The sequence below is a fragment of the Mustela putorius genome, unplaced genomic scaffold (genome assembly GCF_011764305.1).
Source record: "Mustela putorius furo isolate JIRA1106 unplaced genomic scaffold, ASM1176430v1.1 tig00000827_pilon_pilon_pilon, whole genome shotgun sequence".
In the NCBI taxonomy this organism is placed as follows: domain Eukaryota; kingdom Metazoa; phylum Chordata; class Mammalia; order Carnivora; family Mustelidae; genus Mustela; species Mustela putorius.
Window position 1 is genome coordinate 3,899,623 of NW_025421489.1, and position 21,793 is coordinate 3,921,415.

At 38.3% G+C, this 21,793-nt stretch overlaps 1 protein-coding gene across 6 annotated transcripts in view; it reads right to left on the minus strand.

Moving 5' to 3' along the window:
• ARMC3 (armadillo repeat containing 3) overlaps positions 1–21,793 on the minus strand; it is a 91,855-nt gene that overhangs the window by 30,598 nt on the left and 39,464 nt on the right. For all 6 annotated transcript variants that reach the window (XM_013058918.2, XM_013058919.2, XM_013058922.2 and 3 more), the window contains 3 exons: positions 17,189–17,341; positions 16,982–17,087; positions 652–901 (listed from right to left, as the gene is read on the minus strand). In XM_013058918.2, coding sequence (XP_012914372.1) covers positions 652–901; positions 16,982–17,087; positions 17,189–17,341 — 509 coding nt within the window. The remainder of the gene's footprint in view (positions 1–651; positions 902–16,981; positions 17,088–17,188; positions 17,342–21,793) is intronic.

Sequence of the window (21,793 nt, forward strand, 5' to 3'; positions counted from 1 at the left end):
GCTACATAAATAGAATCATAAGTTGTATTCTACTGCAACTGGATTTTGCTCAGCATTATGCTCCGTTGATGTCTGTAGCTATAGTTCATTTTCACCGATATGAAGTTCCATTTTATGAATATATTACAAATTTATTTACCCATTCTCTTAAAAAATGAGACAATCGGTGTGTTTCCAGTTGCTTAGGTATTAGAAACAATGCATCCTGGTGCAAAGAGGCAAGAGACCATCCTAGGTAGAATTTAGAAACAGAACTGCCAGATTATACCGGATTAGAGGATTTGCTCTTCTTTGCTAGATAAAGCCAATTTGCTTTCCAAAGGGTCACACCAATTAAAATAATTTTATCTTTTTAGAGTAGTTGTAGGTTCACAGCGACATTGAGTAGCAGGTGCAGAGGTTTCCCACACTCCCCTGCGCCCAGGCAGGAGCTGCTTTCCCATTATCAAATACATCCCCTGTCGGACTGATACATTTGTTACAACTGATGAAAGTAACTGACACATTATTATCACCCCGCGCCGGTGGCTGAAGGGCTGCACCAATTTTGAAGGGTCTAAATGATGGGTAGGTTCAAACCCTTGAAAATGTTTCAAATTAATCCACCCATAGGCACAGACCGGAAAAATGAGCCGACAGACAAGCTCTCACCTCTGTCCGGGCCTCCACGTCGCACGCGGTTGCGGCCACCAGGAGAGCCGCCTTGCTCTGCACAACCGTGTTGGAGGAGCGGAGCGGGCCGATGAGGGCGTGCATGACGTCGTGGTTCTGCATGTTCACCCGCAGGGGCTCCTGCATCGCCATGTTCGCCAATACTGTAGCGGCGCTGGCGATGGCTCCGTCTCGTTTACTCGACAGGATGCTTATCAGTGGATCGATTGCATCGGCTTCAGCAGCAGCACTGGGTACACAGAAGAGAAATGCGCATCATCTGAGTTCAAGAAACGGTCCTTGGAGGGTACAATGGAGCTTATTAAACAAATGAGTACATAAATACGGTTTTAGAAAAAAAAAATTAACGTCCAATGCAATGAACCCAGACTTGAGGTGCCAGTGATTTAAGTGGAGTCTGGGAAAATGTCAGTTAAGAGTGAATTTAAATTGTCCTTTTCCTACTTCTACAGCTTGTCATTATAGAAAAATGCATGACTACTTCTTAGAAAACCTCCTACAGCTTTTTTTTTTTTTTTAAACTCCGTGATACTTATAAGACCAGGAAATTTTATTCAAAGAAAGTCGATTTAGATATTCTCAACCAGTAGGAAAGCAAAACTATATATTTCTTTATTCTTTTTTTTTTTTCTTAGAGAGGAAAAACCTTAATCTTAATCTTAATCTGGGCCTCAATCTCACAGCCCTGAGATCAGGGCCTGAGCCAAGATCAAATGTCAGGCACTTAACCAACTGAGCCACCCAAGTGTCCCTAGAAAACTAAGCCTTTAAATAGGGGGAATGATTGAGTGAGAGATGCTCCTGGTTTGAGTTAAAACTCTTTAGCTCATCCTCCCCCTCTTTAAATGAGGTTGTTAATTGTAGGCAGGGGTTAACACATTTGAAGCCAGCAAAACATTTTGGAGGTGAAAGCTGATTTACAAAGTAAATATCAAAGATCAAAGTCATAATATTGACATAATGACTAGTTTTAGTAATGTAGGCATATTCAGTTGCTTACTTTCCTATTTCTGCTATAAAAAGACCATGATTATCCGTCAAACACATTAATAGTCTCACAAGTAATAAGCCTCTTTTTAAGAAGGCCCTACTCTCTAAAGTCCTTGCTTTCTAATCACTTAAAAAGCTCATAAAGTAGTAAAAATTAAAAAGGGGATCATTTTAAGAAGAGGTAGATGATTTAATTATGTTCTTTAATATTTGGAATTCTTTCAAATAAGAGATGTTCCAAGCCATAAGATATACAGAACATCCTACTTTCAAAGAAAGACCCCAAATTGTGTTAAAAACCCATTTACATTGTCATGGGAATAGAAGTAATTAAGACAATAAAAACATACCTGAGACTCCAATAACATGAACGTCCCTTTACGTTTTATATCTGACAATTTTTTTTCACTTAAGATCATATTAAGAATGAAATCTGAAAACAAGTGAGGCTATAGGATTCAGCCCATCACCCTGTATTCCGATGAATATTCTGATAATTAAATTTAATTTGGTAGTCACTTACATTTGCTGATTGCGAAGAAGTGACAATCTCGAGATTAGAGGTTATCACAACTGTCTGAGAGAGGGCACAATGTAAATGAAGTGCCACCAGGGAGAAAGGAAGCTGTGATTGTCACTCAGACCAGCTCTGAAGTGGACCGAACAGCAGCTACTGGGCTGCGATGAAATGACCAATGAAGGCAGCCACTCTGGGGAATGCTGGGCTCTGTTGGTGTTAACCCTGAAGGTAGCTCCCACCCCTGGTTTGACTAAATCCATCCAGAAAACACACTAGATTGCTATGAAGGCAAAGTCAGAGTTTGCTTCCATTTCTTCCTATAGTCCTTCCTGTGGGGTCACCCATTATTTTCTGGGGAAGGCATCTCTTTAAAAATTGGTTAGATGACCTGTAACCAAAGTTTGTTTCTATAAAAATATAGGAAGGGTCTGCCTGCATCTCACTATGACAGCTTGAGGGCCAGCATTTGCCCTCCTGTCTTAGGGGACAAAATAAACACTCAAGATAATTTTACTTTCCATGCTTCTCCTACTATTAATCAAACAGGGGTCATTTGATTGTATGAATAAGGAAAAATTTGGAGGCACTAGTACATTAGTTTCTCAGAAACTTCTCCTATTTTGTACTTAGAGCTTAAATATTGAATTTTTTAAAACTGCCAGCAAGAATTTTAAATTATGCATATTTTCTAATATAGACATAAACCTATTAAAAATTGTTTAATTTCTTTGACTTATTTTTCATGTACTGAATGCAATCAGTCCCTTCAACCAAAATACTCTGTACTTAGTAACCACTGGAAACATGCCTCAGTTAGAAGGCACGATTCCTTTGTCATTTAGTGATTTTTCCCTTGACAACGTTCAAGGGAACGTTTTTAAAACGTCCTGGAGAATCAGGGAGGAGCACACAGAGGAGGTGTTTCATTGCAACCGTGTTAGAAGCTGCAAGTATTGTAGGAAAGCGCCTACCAGTACATTCTCCAGGGCTGCGTCTTTTGTATGCTTCACGGGTTTTCTGGAAAATTTAAGTGAATACGTAGGATCGCACTTTGTCGTTTGATTTCTCTTATTTATTAAAAAACAAAACAAAACAAAAGACAGGCTGCAAGCTCCCGTAATGTGCGCCAGATGCATCTCTGCTCACAGCCTTTGTGCTCGTGTTTGCTTCCTCCTCTTTCCTGGACAAAGGCGGATTTTGCCTTGGTTCATTTTTATCTCTACCTTCTCCTCTTTTCTGTGCTCTTTATGAGCCAATAAGGAGAAGTACATAAAATCCTAGCTGTTTAAGAAACAGGAGATTCTAGTGCACAGTGGAATATAGCTTTTACTAAATTGAACATAACTCCCAGCACTGAAAGACAGATCGCACGCATGCAGCTGGGAGAACGAGCTGCACTGTGTGTACAAACCTGCCCGTAATGCGCTGTGTGCCGTCTGCTTAGGTGTAAAAAGCATAAGCGAAATTAAGTTATTATGGTGAAAAAAAATCAAGCTATTATTTTTACCTAAAAAAAAAACCACCAAAAAACAATAAAGCAAAAAACCAAAAAAACCCTCATTTCATTACAGTAATAGAGCACAGAATTTACTTTTTTTTTCTTTTTAAAGAATCGCATTAATTCTGTGTTTTAAACCTAAGACATTCTGTTTTATTTTTCCCTGTGTCTGATAATGTACACAGGCTGGAGCCTGTCATATTTTAAAAACACATTTCTGTTTCCTAGATAGTATGGCATTATCCAAATGAACGGGACAGAAGTCAAACTGCTTTGTTACAAAATCCAGAATTATAGGGCCATATGTCATCATGATAATCTGAAAATATTTTGATTCTTACTATCGTGAACCTCCATCAGTTGGAGTTTCATCAAGTAAGAGTTTAAAATGTACATTTCAAAAAAAAAACCTAAAACCCAAATATGGAAAAGTATAAAAACTTCTGTTTATATCATTTGATGTATGTAAACAGAAGTGAAGTTCAGCATGTCGTGTGTAACCAATTTATTACCAAGTCCTGACTCTTTTCCGTCTCCCTATTTCTCGAATCTCTCTCTTCTCTCGAGCTCCGTCTCTTCCATCGAATCCATTCCGCCAACCCCTTGTGAGCTGATGTGCTCTTCTAACAGGTCTCTCCCGCCACCCCCGAGTCTTTCTCCAACTTCCAGCTAAAGGAATCTTCTAAAATAATTACCAGATGATTATAATTATATACATCATATGCCTCATCAGATTTTCCCCCTCTTTAAAATGTTTTTGGGGGCGCCTGGGTGGCTCAGTGGGTGAAGCCTCTGCCTTCGGCTCAGGTCATGATCCCAGGGTCCTGGGATGGAGCCCCGCATCGGGCTCCCTGCTCCTTGGGGAGCCTGCTTCCTCCTCTCTCTCTGACTGCCTCTCTGCCTACTTGTGATCTCTGTCTGTCAAATAAATAATCTTTGAAAAAAAATGTTTCTGGTTTCTCATTGCTCAGGATGAAGCCCTAAATTTCCCACATGGCCTCTGAGGCCCTGCTCGAGCCTACCTGCCTCCCCTGCCGGCCCACACCCCCCTCACTTCTCCCTGTGGCTTTGTGCTCAGGGCCTCTCTGGCAACCCGCAACACGCCAGGCTCTGGCTTATCCCTGGGTATTCTCATACACCCGCCATTCTAACTTCTCGATGAACTCTTCCTCCTGATAATTCCCAATCACCTTACCAAGCTCAGCACAAGTGCCTCATCCTCAAGTTAGCATATCTTGAGCCCCAAACTGGATACCAGGTCTCTTTTCCCCACGAGCTCAAGATTATTTGTTTGTGAAACATATATACATTTTTTAAAAAATGCTGTTTGGGCACAAAGGTTCCCACAGAATGGCAACAATCTTGAAATATTCTGTTACAGAAGCTTGTTGTGTAAAGGACTGACCACAAAGCGTTTTGGTTGAATCCCTGAGCCCCACAGTGAAAAAGCACTTAGAAGAGGGACACTAAGAATATGGTTAAGGAAAAATACAATGACCGTACACACATAGTGTCTGTTTACGGCTCACTGAAAATACTATGCGATTTCGTGTCTGTGTGTCTTTGCATTCGTGGTTTCTCTGCCTGAAAGGCCTGGCCCTACCTGTCCACATCCCTTTCCCGGGGGAACCATAGTTTGCCCTTCAGAACCCACTCAGCTGCCCCTTCTGCTGTGGTCATTCTTGTCCATCCCCGCCTCTCCTGGTTTCTCACTCCTTCCTCTTGCTATGTCTACACCCGGTCCCCACATCTGGAGTCTTATTTATATCCCCAGTGCCGAGAAGATCAATATATATAAATTGACTTGACTCCACTCAAGGGAAGCGATGAAGAAAACCTCAGGAGGAGTCGAGAGAGGGTGAGGGGAAAATACCCAGTTCCGCTTTACGGTTTCAAGAAGGCACAGAGGCACAGGACAAAAAAAAACAAAACAAAACAAAACAAAACAAAAAAGTACGGTACCCCAAAGAATTGAGATCTCTGCTTGGAGCACTTACAGCCGCTCTCCCCAACCCCAACTCTTCCCTAATTTAGTGAAGGAGTTTTTATATGGAGTTTAGGGAATGACATCTTATACTTTAGAACACGTCTTAGGGATATGTCCATTTATAAACCAAAGGACATCCACGTTTTTTCTTTGCAGACGTGGGCAGCTCCGTTCGTCTGGGTGGTATCACCAGGTGACCCTCTTTGGTAGTTCTCAGAAAATCCTGGCTGTGGTTCCAAGATCCCATTTAACCCATCGGTAAAGGCTGGTTACATGAATCAAGGGTGACCTTGGGCAGGACAGAAATCTGTTTAACAGAGCCCACATACAGGGTAATCTGTGGAACCCGATGAAACAGATGGTAATATTGGCAATCAGAACCTTGTTTGTTAACAGTGATTACAACCATTCCCACCAGCCTGACTTTTCATATGTCTTGGCGAAGTTTGTCACACCGAGGAAGACGTGTTGGCGGCAGACCTGGTGCAAGTGGTCAGGAGAGGTGCTTAGGCAGCAGGCGGGGGTGGGGCATGTTTGAGCCTTGCCGGCTCCGCGTGAGTCTGCACGGGTGCGTGGGGACCGGGACGCTGGCGGGGATGATAAACGGGTCTCCTGGTTATCACAGCCAGATTTGGAATGCTGGGAGCAGGATTCCTGACTCTCGTCCAGCCAATTTTTCAACAAAAGTAATGATCCAAAAAGTCAAGTGTGTTCGTTAAATTGATCAATTTCTGAGTACATCCGAAACAACTCTGACCCCGGCGCAGCCCCACGGTGGCGGGAGAATGGGATGTTTGTCCCCAACTCTGGCCGAACTCCAGGACTGACAAAAGTAGCCAAGAGAATTTTCTCCTTTTAAAGAAATCTTATTTAAAGAAACTTATCAGTAGTTAAGGGCTCTCCCTTAACACAATTAATTGTAGGTGAATGCTTAAAATGAAGGATTTTTTAAAAAGTAGCATGTAATTACTAAAGTAAAACCCAGCCACAAAAACAAATGCAAGCAGTTTTACATCCTATAGCAAAATAGAGAAAATGCCATAAATAAATAAATAAATATATAAAAATTTTTTTAAAAAGTATGTGATCTAATCGTTTCTCTCTATTGATGTATCTCTGTGGCATAATTTTGAGAGTTTTGAGAGTTTGTGTTCTCTAGCTGGCTATGACATCATGGGTTCTAAAGAGAGAGCGGCAGTTGCAGAGAGGCTAACCTCGCACTTCCACAAGCAGCGTGCAGGTTTTTGTTACCAATTGTAAGGCAGTCAATCAAAGTCTAGGGAAATCAAATGTAATTTTCTTACAAGTGACGTGGATTCCTTATTGACCTCTCTGTTCAATTGCAATACTTCACTTCCATACACGCCACCTTCTGTTTCAAAAGCTGGACTGCCTGCCAATAATTAACTAGCTGCCATCAGGAAAGAACCACCATCTTCATTTTACATGGCTGACTTGTTTCCTGATAAAACAGGAATAATGGTCAAGGTGTTGGAATACTTATAATAAATGGCTTTTGCAGCTACCGAATGTTTCTGTTTAATCCGGAAATCGGTCTATTTATGCATCTGTATGTGACAAGTGACGCAATCCCTAAGTAATTAGAGGTACCATGTTGATTTTCTCCACTAAATAATAAGGACGCCACATGCTTTCATGCGACAGGACAGAAAAACCCAAGGCACTTGCTGAGCTGCCTTATTCTCTCGGCAGTTCTAACGTCACTTCTTCAGAGAGGCTGTCTTGGATGAGCTCTATGTCATCGGCCCTGACCCTTTTCACAAAAAATGTCATGCATGCTCCTCTCTAGGACATTGTGCTGCTGTATTTAATTGATACTGTTATCACTTCTGAAATTACCTTCTTAAAGTTACTCTCTATGGCCTGACAGCAGTCTGGTGGAACCTTCGATGTGCTCCATATGGTTTCCCTGCAGCCTCGAACAATGCCTAAACATAAGAACCCCCAAGTAATGGTGAAAGTTACAAAAGAAACTTAAACTCGTAACTTCCTTCACCTCTGCGATAAAATGATAAAAGTAGTAAAGAATGATCCCAACTAGTTCCTAGTGGAAGTTGAGCTCAAGACTCCTTATGATGCTGGATAGAGGGTAATTAGTAGATGCACAAAATACAACAGATAATCTAGGCTTGCTTTTCTTTGTTTTACAGTGAAGAAAGATAACATATAGAGAGACTAAGATTTGCTCGTGAGGCAAGTCAGTCAACCAACACAGGATTAAAAGTCTGGTGGTCTGACGTTTAGTCTATAACCTTTTTTACAATCATCCATCTCTGAAGCTTTAAAAAGTATGAGGTTTTCTAGGAAAAAAAAAAAAAAGAAGCTGGGGAATGAGAAATGAGGCAAGCCATTTTGCTATGTAGCATAGTGGGGAATTCTTACTAACCACTGGATATATTTATTTCAGTTTTCCTTATTCTCTTTGCAGAAGGAGGGGGGAGGAGAGGAAGGCTAATGGAAAGGAAACTGGGAGAAGTGGAGGGACTGTAGGAAGGAAAGGAGAAAATGAAGACTCACCCCTCCAGAGGGGCGTGGCCGGTCCAGTCTAGGACTCAAAGACATCAGGAAAGCAAAGAACAGCATTTTGGTGAAGATCTGGAGAAGTTCAGACTCAGATACTGAGCAGGAGGCAGAGAGAGAAAAGTTGCCGGAGTGGAGACTAGAGTTTCAACTCCCTCGAACTCCCCTATGAAGGAGCTAACAGGTAGAAAGGAAAAGCATTCATTCAGTAAACTTGAATGGAAATAATACAAGAATAAATTTACTACAAAGACTCTTCCCATTTATGTGATCTATTAACTTCAGCAACCTTTTAAAATAGAAAATAAATATTTTAAGTTCTTTGAGATATCATCCTTAATACAAAAGTTTAAAATATCCTTATACAAAACTGAATTTTCTAAAAGGTTATGAAACTAACTCAGTTATCTTGTAGGATGCTCATATTGTGAGCATTCTATTTCAAAGGAGGTAGCATCTTTTTTTTTCTTTAATTTATTTATTTGACAGACAGAGATCACAAGTAGGCAGAGAGGCAGGCAGAGAGAGAGGGAGAAGCAGACTTCCCGCTGAGCAGAGAGCCCAATGCGGGACTCGATCCCAGGACCTGAGATCATGACTTGAGCCAAAGGCAGAGGCTTAACCCCCTGAGCTACCCAGGTGCCCCAAAGGAGGTAGCATCTTACAACAAAATGATACTAATAAGAATTTCAAAACAAAACAATCTTTTCTATTATATAAAGTCAAGAGCAAAAAATCAGCTCTAGAGAGACTACAATAACAATGTGATTAACTGTGCTGTCCAAGCATATCTATTAATCTATATGATTATACAGCACCGCAGCTATTCCGTCACTTGAGCAAGGCACGTGTCAAAACATTTTAAAGCGCCTGCACCTTAAAAGGGACCAAAGACAAACGCAAGCGTCTATTAACACACATTTAGCAGTAGAATATTCTTTCTTCAAAAACAACAAAATGAAATGCTTATGAGACAATATTTTAATGTTTTAAAATATTATTTTAGACGCATCAGAGAGTGTTTCAAATTAAATTAGTGTACCTTTCATGACAATACAGAGCTCTTTCCGTTGCCTTTTTTGCCCATCCCCCAACTTCCTCCTCAATGACCACTAGGGGTCAGTATGAAGACATAGTTCCCTTCACCGTTCACAAGGAAACCGGAGCTCTGGAAATATTTTACTGGTGAAAACCCCTTAGGCAACAAAGACAGTAACTGTATAGCTCTGGCATTCTGAAGTCCAGCAGAGACGGCAAGTCTATAACATGAGTTTGCATTTTTCACAAGACTGAATTTTAATTTTGTAAATCACAGTGGGTTAGTTCTACAGTGGAGGTTTCTTTAATAGCAAAGTATTCAAAGTGACAAGATGGTTTGCTCTAAGTGTATCTGTGTGCTTTGGCCAAGAAGCATGTTCTAAAGGCAGGTGGGTGGCTTAGTTGGTTAAGCATCTGCCTTTGGCTCAGGCCATGATTCTGGAGTCTCAGGATTGAGTCCTGCATCAGGCTCCCTGCTCAGTGGGGAGTCTGCTTCTCCCTCTGACCCTCTGCACTCTTGTTCTATCAAATAAATAAAATCTCAAAAAATAAATAAAAAAGAAGTATGCTCTAGAACAGATAGTAGAATTTATTTTCAAAGAGTGAGAAAACACCACTCTAGCCATCTCAGAGCTGTACATCCCATCTCATAGCGGAACAGAGCTGGAAGTGAAGCTTGTGGTGTTTTGCCAACTTTAGGGGAGACTTTCTTTCTCCTTCAAAGTGACTGTCCTCATTCAGCGCACATTAGCCTTGAGAGCACAATATAACCAATTCTAAGATACAGCATTAGTCTATATACTTAAGTTTACAAATCAAAAGAAATATTTGTAAAAATAAATATACAAATATATTACCTTCCACCAATTCTATTTAATGGGGTGAGAATGGAAAAAAAAAAAAAAAAAAAAGCTTTGAAAAGTGCTTTCTATACATATGAGGGAGATTTAACATTCCAAGAAATGACTTAGAGTCAGGCTCTCCCCTGATGACGCCCAGTGACTGACGGGGAGTTGGGTCATGGTGAATGGATGAGGTCCTGCCTTTTCCGGAAGGGCTGTATAAAGTTCTGCACGTGGCATACCTTTGAAATGGTTTCTCTACACCTTACATGGTTTCCTTAGGCATGGCCCACCAGGAATAATTCTACCATTTAGTTAATGTTTTATTTCTAAATTAGCAAAGAGAAATATTAATACTGATAATACAAAATAACAGGTTATCCATAGGTAATAAAGAACATTCAAAAGTTCCCAAAGTACTCAAATATACATCCATATAGTTTGGGGACATTTTGTCTCTTTCTAGAATCCCTTTGAGGTGTGCTCCTTACTCATCTTCTCATTTCCTTTGCTGTGGTCCTCACTGTAGGTCACACAAAAGCAGACGGGTCCTTACAGAAGAGCTTTGTCTCTAGAGGCCCCTGGGTTGCTCAGTCAGTTAAGTGACCTGAGCCCTGAGCTCAGGTCAGGATCCTGGGGTCCTGGGATTGAGCCCCACTTCGGGCTCCCTGCTCACCAGAGATCCTGCTTCTCCTTCTCTCCACTTGCTTGTGTTCTCTCTTGTTATCTCTTTCTCTCAAGTAAATGAATAAAATCTTTAAAAAGAGAAGGAGGAGGAGGAAGAGCAGGAGGAAGAGGAGGCCGAGGGGAAGGGGGGAGAGGTGGGCTCTGTCTTTCATATTGTGGAGGCCTGCAGTGGCCTGCATCAGTCAACTTCCTGTTTGTTTAAGTAACCACTATATCTGCTGTCATTAATCAATCATTAATCAACTATTAATCAATGGTTGATTAATCAATCATTAATCAATTATTAATCATTAATCAAGTAAGAATTAAGTTACTTAAGTCACTGTTGTGGAAAGCCAAGAAGGGGTACAAGAAATAAAAAATAAAGAAATGGAGATAAGAAGGTCTCTCAGCCTGAGTGAAATTGCTCAGTTCTACATGGAGAGAACATGGAAGTAAGGAGTATGAAAACGCGGGATTTAGTATGGTCTGTGAGTAAACAACAGAGACTGGATTATGTATTCTCTACAGCAAAACCACCGTTTGTACTTACTTATCTATGGGTATTCATTGTATTATTACTTTTTATGTTTCCATTTTATTCATTGTCTTATTTCCTAAAATAACTATATCTTTTGAGATCTAGTCACCAACCCTCCTATTTTCTAATCTTTTCATAGTTTACTAATAGCCAAAATTTACTGAGTGTTGGCAAGGAAAACGAAAAACATCAAACTCTTTTTATTCTTAGGATAACTCAAAAACTAATTCTGATCAGATCCAACAGATGGCAGTGATGTTATAAATTAACAGTTTAAAACACTCTTGTAATAGGTAGAGTCTGCCCCCCAGAAGAATGTCAACCAACAATAATTCTCTAGATATTTGCATAAATAATGTACAGCTTTGATATGAATAACTGGATAGAAGAGTACAAGGTAAATATCACATGAAATGTTGCTGAAATGGTATTTCCTACATCAAAAATCAACTTTATCCTTTCCAAAAAGTATTATAAATTGAGAATTGTCAGAAAGATTAGCAGTGAACCAAGAAAGGATAACAGTGTCCAGAGTAACTAAATGGGGTACATTTTTAAAAAAACATTTGTTTAGTTATTTTGAGAGAGAGAGAGAGAGAGGGTGCATGTATGTGGGCTGGGGGTTGGGGGTGCTGGTGAGGAGGAGCAGGGGGAAAGGGAGAGAATCTTCAAGGAGGCTCCGTGCTGAGAGCAGAGACTGACGCAGGGTTTGATCTCAAGACCCTGAGATCATGACCTGAGCTGAAACTCAGACGCTTAATTGATGGAGTCACTCAGCCACCCCAATGGGTTACATTTTTATATAAAAATTCATTATTGCTCTCTGGTTTCCATTTTCACCTACTTCTTCCTTTCCGGCTTTTTGCTTTTTATTTATTCACTTAAAAAATAATTTCACTTTTTCTTTTCCCCCATCACTTTCAGTGAATCTGGCTCTACTTGTCCTTTTTTTCCTATACCTCCAAACTATTATTTTTATTTGTGTTCGTGGCCTTTGTGTTTTTATCCACTTTAAGTGATTTGTACCCTGTAGATAATAAAGAATGAAAAGTATGACTAGGAAACTCTTAGAGGTGAGTTTCCACTGTTGCTTTTGTGATTCAAATTATGTAAAAATGAGCGCACAAAATGATCACTTTCTGTTGGAGGTTATGGGCATTGGTGGATGTCAGAACTGTTTTTTCACTGTCCTGTTGCTTTCCATTATATCTGTGGTAAGTCTACTTCCCCCAAATGCCTACTCTGCAATGGGCACATTCTAGATGCTTGAGAAGTATCCGTGTATTAAACCGACAAAGGCACTTCCTTCATGGGTGCTGGTCAGAGAAGGGTTGAGGACAGAAAATAAATAACAAACATAATGAGTCACATAGTGTATTAGAAAAGTGCTACGGAAAAGGGGCAGCAGGGAAGGTGGTTTGAAAAAAAGTGTGTCTGGGTACAACTATAAACACTGTGGTCACGGTGGGTCTCTTTAAGAAGGTGACATTTGAACAGACTTGAAGGAGGAGAGAGCCATGGGCATTCTGGGGCCAAGAATGTTCCTTGCACTGAGACTAGTCCAGCCATAAGGCCTGAGGCAAAACACTCCTGAAAGTTGTACATATTTCCAGAAAAGTTTTATGACCTACTTCACCTTTCATTATTTTACTCCCCAATACTGGCTTATTTGTAAGCAAAGCGATTTGTGTCTATTCGATTATTATTGTTTTTTTTTTTTTAAGTACAGTCTCAATTGTCTATATAACTCAAATACCTGGAAACGTCATATATTCAGAATATACACGAGTACTATCAGAAAGAAAGAAAGAAAAGGAAAGAAGGGAGGGAGGGAGGGAAAAAGAAAGGAAGAAATGGTCACTGGGGACCAAAACACCACTTAGAGAAGAGGTCTCGGGTCCTTACTTGTGGCTTTTATGTAAGATTGCATAAAGCTCAGTTACCTGGTATCCAAGCTTTTAACTGACTGAAAGGAGGGATCTGAGGAGAGTTTTGGCAGGATCAGTCCTGCCAATCAGATCTACAGACAGTAGTGAAAATTCATACTGACAGGCTGCCAATGAGGGGTCAACAAAACGCATCAACACCCAAAAGGCAATGCCACCAGAAGGCCACACTCGGAGTGAGGCAAACATCTACCTTCCCTACAGGGCCTGACACCACCACCTTGGAGCACACGATGGCCATCAACTCAAAATGGCAACCATAACCCTCCCCCGCAAAAGTCTAAAAACAGTATGATCAGTTTCAAAAGTTGGAGGGAAGGATTTCAGATTTTAATTCAAATGCATTATGAATTTTTTAAAAAAGTTTTGATTATAAAGAATTTTCAAATATATGGAAAACTTGAGCATCTAGGAATCCTCATTCACAGAGAATATACCACTGAGGCAAAATCTTTTGGCACCAATTAAGGTGATATTTATAATTAAAGTAGAAAGAGGTATGGATGATGTGGCTATTTATTGGTCATTGCTAACAAAATTACTCATTGTCTTACCTAATTCTCTAGCATATGGGTGTGTTTTCTTTCTTAAGAAAGCAAGATGTGTGAAAATCTGACTATAAGTATTTTAGATTATAAATTTGTATAAAATTCTATTTTTAGACTGTGAAAATATTTTATTTTTTAAAAGCATTTGTCAAATTTACAAAAAGAGTCACCACAAAGTATATTTTTCTTTCCTCTGGTTGATTTTTTTTTTTTTCCTTTAACTTAGAAAATTTTTATTTACCCACAACTTTCCAGGCAAAAATCCATTGTTACATAAAGGAAATTATATCAGCATTACATGTAATCATAACACACCAGAGAAAACTCAATTCATGAAATGGGCCTCCAACTCCAGAAGTTACCCTGGCTTTAAGAATTATAGGCATATAGAGATACCAATGTTAGAGAAGGGTTGTCTTCTAACAAACAAAATTAGTATTCACAGTGCTTAACTGCAATTTTTCTTTTTAATTAGGCCAGCAATTATCAGGTATCTAAACAGCTATGCAGTACACCTGGAAGCCATTAGCTCTGGTTTTTTGCCTTCTTTTATCACTTAGGTGTGGCAGAAAAGCAACATTCTTTCCATCTCCTAGTCCTACTGCCCCAGCAGCAGAGCCATGACTCAGCCCACCAACCTCTATCCCACAGCTAGGAAAGATGATCTAAGGCCCTGCTTCTAAAATGTGATGCTAGAAATACTCATCAATGCTGAGTTTAAATTAATATGTTTTTAAAGATGATCTGAGTAGAAAATGCTTCTTCTTAACAATAATCAATCATGGTTGCTGTCTCTTCTGTTGTGGTTCTAATTACTACTCTAAGAGGTTTGCTAGAATGATAGACAATGTGGCTTATTTGTTTTCATTCCTTTTGGTGGACTATAGAATCTTTGTCAACTCCAGTCTTTAACATTTGACACAAACATGTCAAATCTTACTCCATTTCCTTCTCAGAAACATTTATTTTCAATATCTTTTAGCCAAGCAAGTCCAAAGTAAAAACTATGTAAGCCTCAAAAGATATCCATAAAACCACTCTCATTCATGTCCCATGTTCCAAACCAAACACAAATTGAAAAACAAACAAACAAAAAAAATCAGAATGGACCATATATAATAGGTAAAACTGCAATTGGAAATTTATCAAAATAAAAATAAATTACAAAAAGAGAGGGGTGTGGCATCATTTAGTGTTAACTGACCTTTCTGTGTTGACACAATGGAACTATAGAGTCAGATGACAAAATTCTGTGAAACAGATGATTAAATTGCAGGAGAAAAACTGGGGGCAGCCTCTTTTGGAAGCTACTTAACATCCTAATTTTCTCTGATTTTATATAAAACCGTGAGATGATAGAAGCCAGGCAAACTCACATCAAATTGCAATGTCTGTATACTCTGGGGGCCTATTAAAGTATTTCAGATACTATATAATCTAAATGTACCGAAGCCAGAAGTGTTTTAATGTCACTGATAAGACTTCTGCACCAGCACATTGATACTGGAACAATCACTAAATATGCTATTTTCAAACTGCCACTTACTATGACTCAGTATTCTAGAAATTCGTGTGGTTCATGTAAATGATGATGAGCCTGAATTTCAAAATTACCGTGTCAACGATTATAGCTATTTAAGGAGAACAATTTTATTCTGATGCTTATACATTTTGGCTGTATTTTAATCAGGCATTGTTAGATTTTTTTTAGTCATTGAATAAGGCCTTGTAAAACATTTGTGTGGGAGGAGAGAAAGGGAAAGAAGGGGTAAGAAATAGATTAAGTATATGAGGGAGGTGGAGGAAGATTTATTTCAAATTTAGAAAGAATGATTTTAACCACAATATCACAAAGGAATAATATACAAAAGTTATTGACTTGCGAATTGTGAAGGTGGGTTTTATGTGTCAACCTGACTGGGCTAAACAACATGCAGGTAGTTGGTAAAACATTGTTTTTGAGTGTGTCTGTGCAGGTCTTTATGGAAGAGGTTAGTATTTGAATCAGTACACAGAGTAAAGGTTGCTTTCACCAAAGTGGGTGGGCCTCACCTAATCCATTGAGGGTCCAAATAGAACAAGAGAAATGGAAAGGTGAACTTGCTCTCTACCTAAGCTGAGACATTCATCTTTTCCTGCCCCGGGACACTGGCTCCCCTGGCTCTCAGGCCTTCAGACTCTGATTAAATTATACCACCATCTTTCCTGGTTCCAAGGTTTGCAGATGGGAGATCATGAAACTTCTTGACCTTTAGAATCACGTAAGCCAATTCCTCTAATAAACCTCTTCGTCTATGTATATTATGTCCTATCGGTTAGGTATCCCTAGAGAATTCTGACTAATAAACATACCAAATGTGATATAGGGAGGGTAAATAATTATTTATGAAAGTTGCCTTCAAGAAATTCTCACTCTTTTAGGGGCGCCTGGGTGGCTCAGTGGGTTAAGCCTCTGCCTTGGGCTCAGGTCATGATCTCAGGGTCCTGGGATAGAGCCCCATACTGAGCTCTGCTCAGCGGGGAGCCTGCTACCCCCCCCCTTCTCTTTGCCTGCCTACTTGTGATCTCTCTCTGTCAAATAAAGGAATAAAATCTTTAAGAAGAAAAAAATAATAAATTTTCACTCTTTTATCAGGTGGACTTCTGCAGAGAAAAGAACATAGATTCTGGAGGCCAGGAGACCTGCGTTTAATTTCCAGATCAGCTATTTTAATAAATTTGTATACCCAGGAAAATTAGGTAAATTTCAGAGCCTCAGTTTTCTCATTTGTTGACAGATAATCTTGATAATTAAAATTCTAATGAATACAGATCATGTACCACAGTGCTTGGCATGCAGAGGGCATTCCTTTCCAATCTTTCCTCATAGTATTTACCCATAATATGTTGTTTCAGACTGACTTTCTAAAATGTTTCTAGATTTGCCTAATGTTTATGTCACTTTAAAACGGATCTTTTAAATTTTTTCTAGCTTTATCAAAGGTTTATATAGAGTTGTCTTTAATATTTCCAGCACTCTCCAGTTCTGTTTGTTCTAGAATCTTCCACAAGAGAGGGTTCCTGAGGAATAATCCAAGATAGAACAGCTGTCAGAATATGTACAATGGCTTGAAAGCCAAAATATTACAATCAGAACATATTGGACTGTTGGAGGTCCCCGGAAGAGGCGGTGTGGAGTTGTGTGGTACTCACTTTGCATTTGCCGCGTTGCATGTGGTCAGATTAGCCAGGGCGAGGGCCGCAGCTTCCCTCACTTCTTCATTGTCACTCCTGAGCGACTGAATTAACTGTGGAATCCCTGCAGAAGCAGAAAGGGGAGACGTGAGTCTATAAACATCCAAAAAAACAACAGTTTGGTGGCCTAAAAATGTTCAAAATGGGTCTGTCTGGTTTGCTTACCCTGATTATTGAAAAATTCTTTGCTGCTTGAATTCTCACACATCACCGAAATAGCTTGCGAGGCAGCAATTTTCGTTCCGTCATTTTCAGAACCCAAAAGGGCTACAAGGCATTTCTCGACCTCTTGTTCGTGAAAGAGTTTTCTATTTTCGGCTTGCATAAACCAAAAGGAAAAAAAAAATTCAGAATGTTGCTGCAAAAACCATGCAAGCGTAACTACTTCCTCATCGAAAATATGACAAGAGTTCAAACTATTTCTTAGCTTCAGTCACAAAGACTCTAAACTAAACAAAATATATAGCTGCTTAACTTTTAGAACACAGTGATGACGCAAAATGACTTATGGTTATTGGAATTTTTTTCCTGTTCCCTAATATGATATCAATAACACAGCAAAGAAAATTCTAGGACTTCCTGGGTGGCGCAGTCAGTTAATCCTCCAGCTCTTGGTTTTAGCTCAGGTCATGATCTCAGGGTTGTAAGATCGAGCCCCGTATCAGGCTGTGTGCTCAATACGGAGTCAGCTTGAGAATCTCTCTCCCTCTGCTCCTCCTGCTCATGGTTTCTCCCTCTCTCTCTCTCTCTCTCTCAAATAAATAAATAAATCTTAAAAAAAAAAAAGTAGGAAAATTGCATAATAATAAAAAGCCAAGTTTCAGATTTAGAGAGAACTTATTTAACGTCATTCATGGTGCCTGGAGTGATGCTGTCTTCACACTAAGGACAAAGCCCTGTTTATTCGATCTTCATTTTAAATACAAAACTCAGTATTTGAAGGGTGCCTAAGGTGTACAAACTGGCATGCTACATGCTTGAGAGAAAAAGAGAGAAGAGGAGAAAGTAAAAATGAGTAATAGAGTATGATTCCAAGTCTCAAGGATTTATAATCCTCTATCTAAACCTCATAATCATTTTTATCTCATTACAATACGTGCTGTTATAGCAGAAATGAAATATTTAATTGCTAAATTACCATCAATATAATCTAAACACACATTAGTATGTTTTTCTTTATTTGAAAACAAATAAAATTATGACTCTAAGTACATAGCATGATATTTACCCCATTATAGAACACTAAATGAAAAACCAAAGTATTTTTAATGCTCTTTTTTCCCTAATGTTTTTCTCCTGATTTTGTTTCATTTTTTAAATAAATGACAACCTCATTATTATACTAAGCAAACATTACATTAAACTAAATTAGAACATTAAAACCTAATTTTTTGGTCTGTGTTCTATAGTTAATTCTAAATAAGTTACTATTTATTAAAGGCATGTACTCAAAAAAAGATATATTAAACCAAACTCAATTTTAATGCCATAAGAGGTGCCAGAAACTAGTTTGAAAAGCAACAGCTTACAAATAATTTTTTGCTCATTTATTCACATTTCCTTCAAAATACTTTGTCATAAGGTTGATTCTCCATTAATAGACTTTCATAGACTCAATTTACTTGGTTAAAACAGAAGAATTTGTGATACATGTCTTAAGATGTTGCTATACATCGGAGAATACTATTCTGTTAAAATAAAAATCTCTGTAAAAACAGCTGATAGTAATTTAGGTCATACATAACCTGCATGTGGAAGTAATTCATTATGTACATATACTGTAATTAACTTGTTTTTCCAGGAATATTCTCAGAAGTTATTGAAACTGGTTTTCCACTTTAAAGTTAATATATGATTTCTATCTTCTTCCAAAAATAAATTTTTAAAATTGCCTCCTTCACAGAAGCAGAGTCACATTCGGATGCCACCATTTTTGCAAACATTTTTGGCCCTTGTTCATCTGATACACCGCAATCTGGGCGTAACAGACATCAGCTAAATTACTAACACTTCTGGTCATTTGTCTTAAACCAATTACAAACCATGTCCGGTAATCCTATCATTTTAATCCCTTGTTCCTTTCGTTTAAAATTAGAATTCAATCAGGTCAGAACTGATTTATAAAAATGTTGTGATTAATAGTTAAATCTCAACTATGTGGCTTCTGCAATGTTTTTTTTTTTAAATTTTTTATTTTTTATAAACATATATTTTTATCCCCAGGGGTACAGGTCTGTGAATCACCAGGTTTACACACTTCACAGCACTCACATATATGTAGTCCTGATTAGTAATCCCTGAATAAACAAGATTTGAAAGTTTTCTAGAGTCTCTGACCTAAATTGTTTAGATTTATTATTAAGACTTCCCTGAATTTAAAGCTCTAAATCAACTTTACTAAACAGAACAGTCTGAGAGTAAATTTCTACCAGGGAAATCAGCCAAACAAATTAATTTGTAAAGACTAACTTTGGAGTATGCTGTTGTTGCATTCAAAAAACAGTATATATGCAATTATTGGAAAGATTTTTCAAAATAGTCTAAATACTGCGGGCAATTAGTTTCTCAGCCCTGCTGGGAGTGTTCTCGAAATCCAGCTGTGTTCACCAAACCTCAAAAGTGCTGACTGCAGTGTGGCTATAATAGATTTAAAAGATGAATTAATGTATTAACCAAGCACCGTCATTGAACTGCTACGCCAAGAAGTAAAGTATTTATGCTTTAATTACACAGATAATAAAGATGGGAAGGTAATTACGTGACTAATAGAGTAACGTGCTTTAAAAATAACATTTGTGCAGTATCACTAAAATAAAAAGCATGAGGTTTTGTAACTGGAAATAAATTTCACGTGATGATGCTTTCTTCACCCATTCTAGGAAGCTGCTGTTGTGCCACCTTTGCGCCTGCTGAGATGTTAATGCCAGTTCATAAACCTCATGGCAACGTGGTAATTAACACCTTCCCCCTCCTGGTGCCAGGTCAAAGGCATACTGAGCTGGGCTTTCTATGGTGGGGACCCGTGTTAAAAAGCATTCAACAAACAAAACTTCAAGGTTGTGTGTTAATGTGTTTGTGTATTTCAACTGTGTTTTTGACATGCGATGACAATGCATTACCTAACCCAAAAACATGTTTGATGATGATGGAAAGTAAAAAAAAAAAAAAAAAGTTATAAAAGAATACTGATGGTTACATTATTCTTAACAACAGGATAAAGAGCAGTATTTGTTAAAACCTGCTTATGAATGGAGTTTTCTAACTGTGCAAATAGCTCCTCTCATTTGGTAGGCTGTCTTTTAGTCTTGCTGATGGTTTCCTTCGCTGTGCAGAAGCTTTCTATTTTGATGTAGTCCCAATAGTTTATTTTTGCTTTTGTTTCCCTTGCCTCAGGAGACATATCTAGAAAAATGTTGCTACGGCTGATGTCAGAGAAATTACTGCCTGTGCTCTCTTCTAGGATTTTCTAACTGTGGAAAATTATTTTGAAACTTCACAATTATTTATCTTCAATACAGAAATACTAGGGGGTAACTTTGTTAATCCTTGTTAAGTTTTTAGAGTTTATCATTGTTACTAATTAATGTAAAAGACAGCATGCTAGATCAGGCTAGGTCTGGCAGAGAGAAGTCAAGGCAGGCAACAGTTATAAAAAGGAGTAGACAAGAAATATAGGTAGGGTTTGAAAAAAAAAAAAGCACAGAATAGAATGGAAGCAGGGAAGAGGAGGTGGTTATTGTTGATCTGGCCATGTAAACAGCATAAGGATGTAAAGAAACAAACAGTAGAAGAGAATAATCAGCTAAATGAAACTTCTGTAAGATTTAGGAGTTGGGAAGTCAATGTCAAATTCTACAAGGACTGTTTTGGCAGAATGGTAGGAACAGAAGTCACATGCTTAAGGTTAAGAGATGGAGATAAGATATTGCTAATCTGTGGGGACATCACCATCCGTTGTTTGTTCCCTTAACCCTAATTATACTTTGGAAAGGGGTCCCTTCATTTGTCTCTTTATTTAAACCAGAACTGTTTTTTGCCAAGACCATATTTGGGTGATAAAGTGGCAATCTTAATATCAAATTAGAATTTAAAGCTAAAAATCAGTTAAGTGAGATTAAAAAAAAAATCAATAGTGGATATAAAATAACTCTAAATAAAGCAAAGTCAGTTAAAATAAAATTATAAGAGAAAATAAACAGAAATAACATAGTGAGAAACTTCTAACATACCACTCTTCTTCTGTGATATCAAAGAATAGATAAAAATAAAGAGGACAAAAACTGTACAATGTAATTTATAAAGTTGAACTAAAAGGTAAATATCAAACTCTACATTCCACCGGAAATACATCTTTTTTCTATTCAACAAATATTTGTCCACTTATTTTATTCATTATTTACCTTTATCTTCTAGAATAATTCCTTGCGTATAGCATGCATAGAATAAATATTAGGTAGTAAGAAAAGAGCGTATCTTTTCAAGATTTCATAGAAGACCTGTATCCACTGATTATTTCCTAGACCTTAGTGAAAATGCAATATTATTTCCAAAGCAAAATTTACATTTTTTAACTACAAATTAAAAAAATGTTAGACTTTAAAATGGAAGCCTTTGAATTCTGGGTTCAAAATGGGGATCTGGGGTTCACTGTAGGGCTTTCCCTCAAAGTGTTGGCTCAGTTTGCTGACATGGTCAAAAGGCTGATTAAAATACTTGCTTCATAAAACTGAAACTGAAAATAATCATAAGATAACCAAATCTTTATATTAC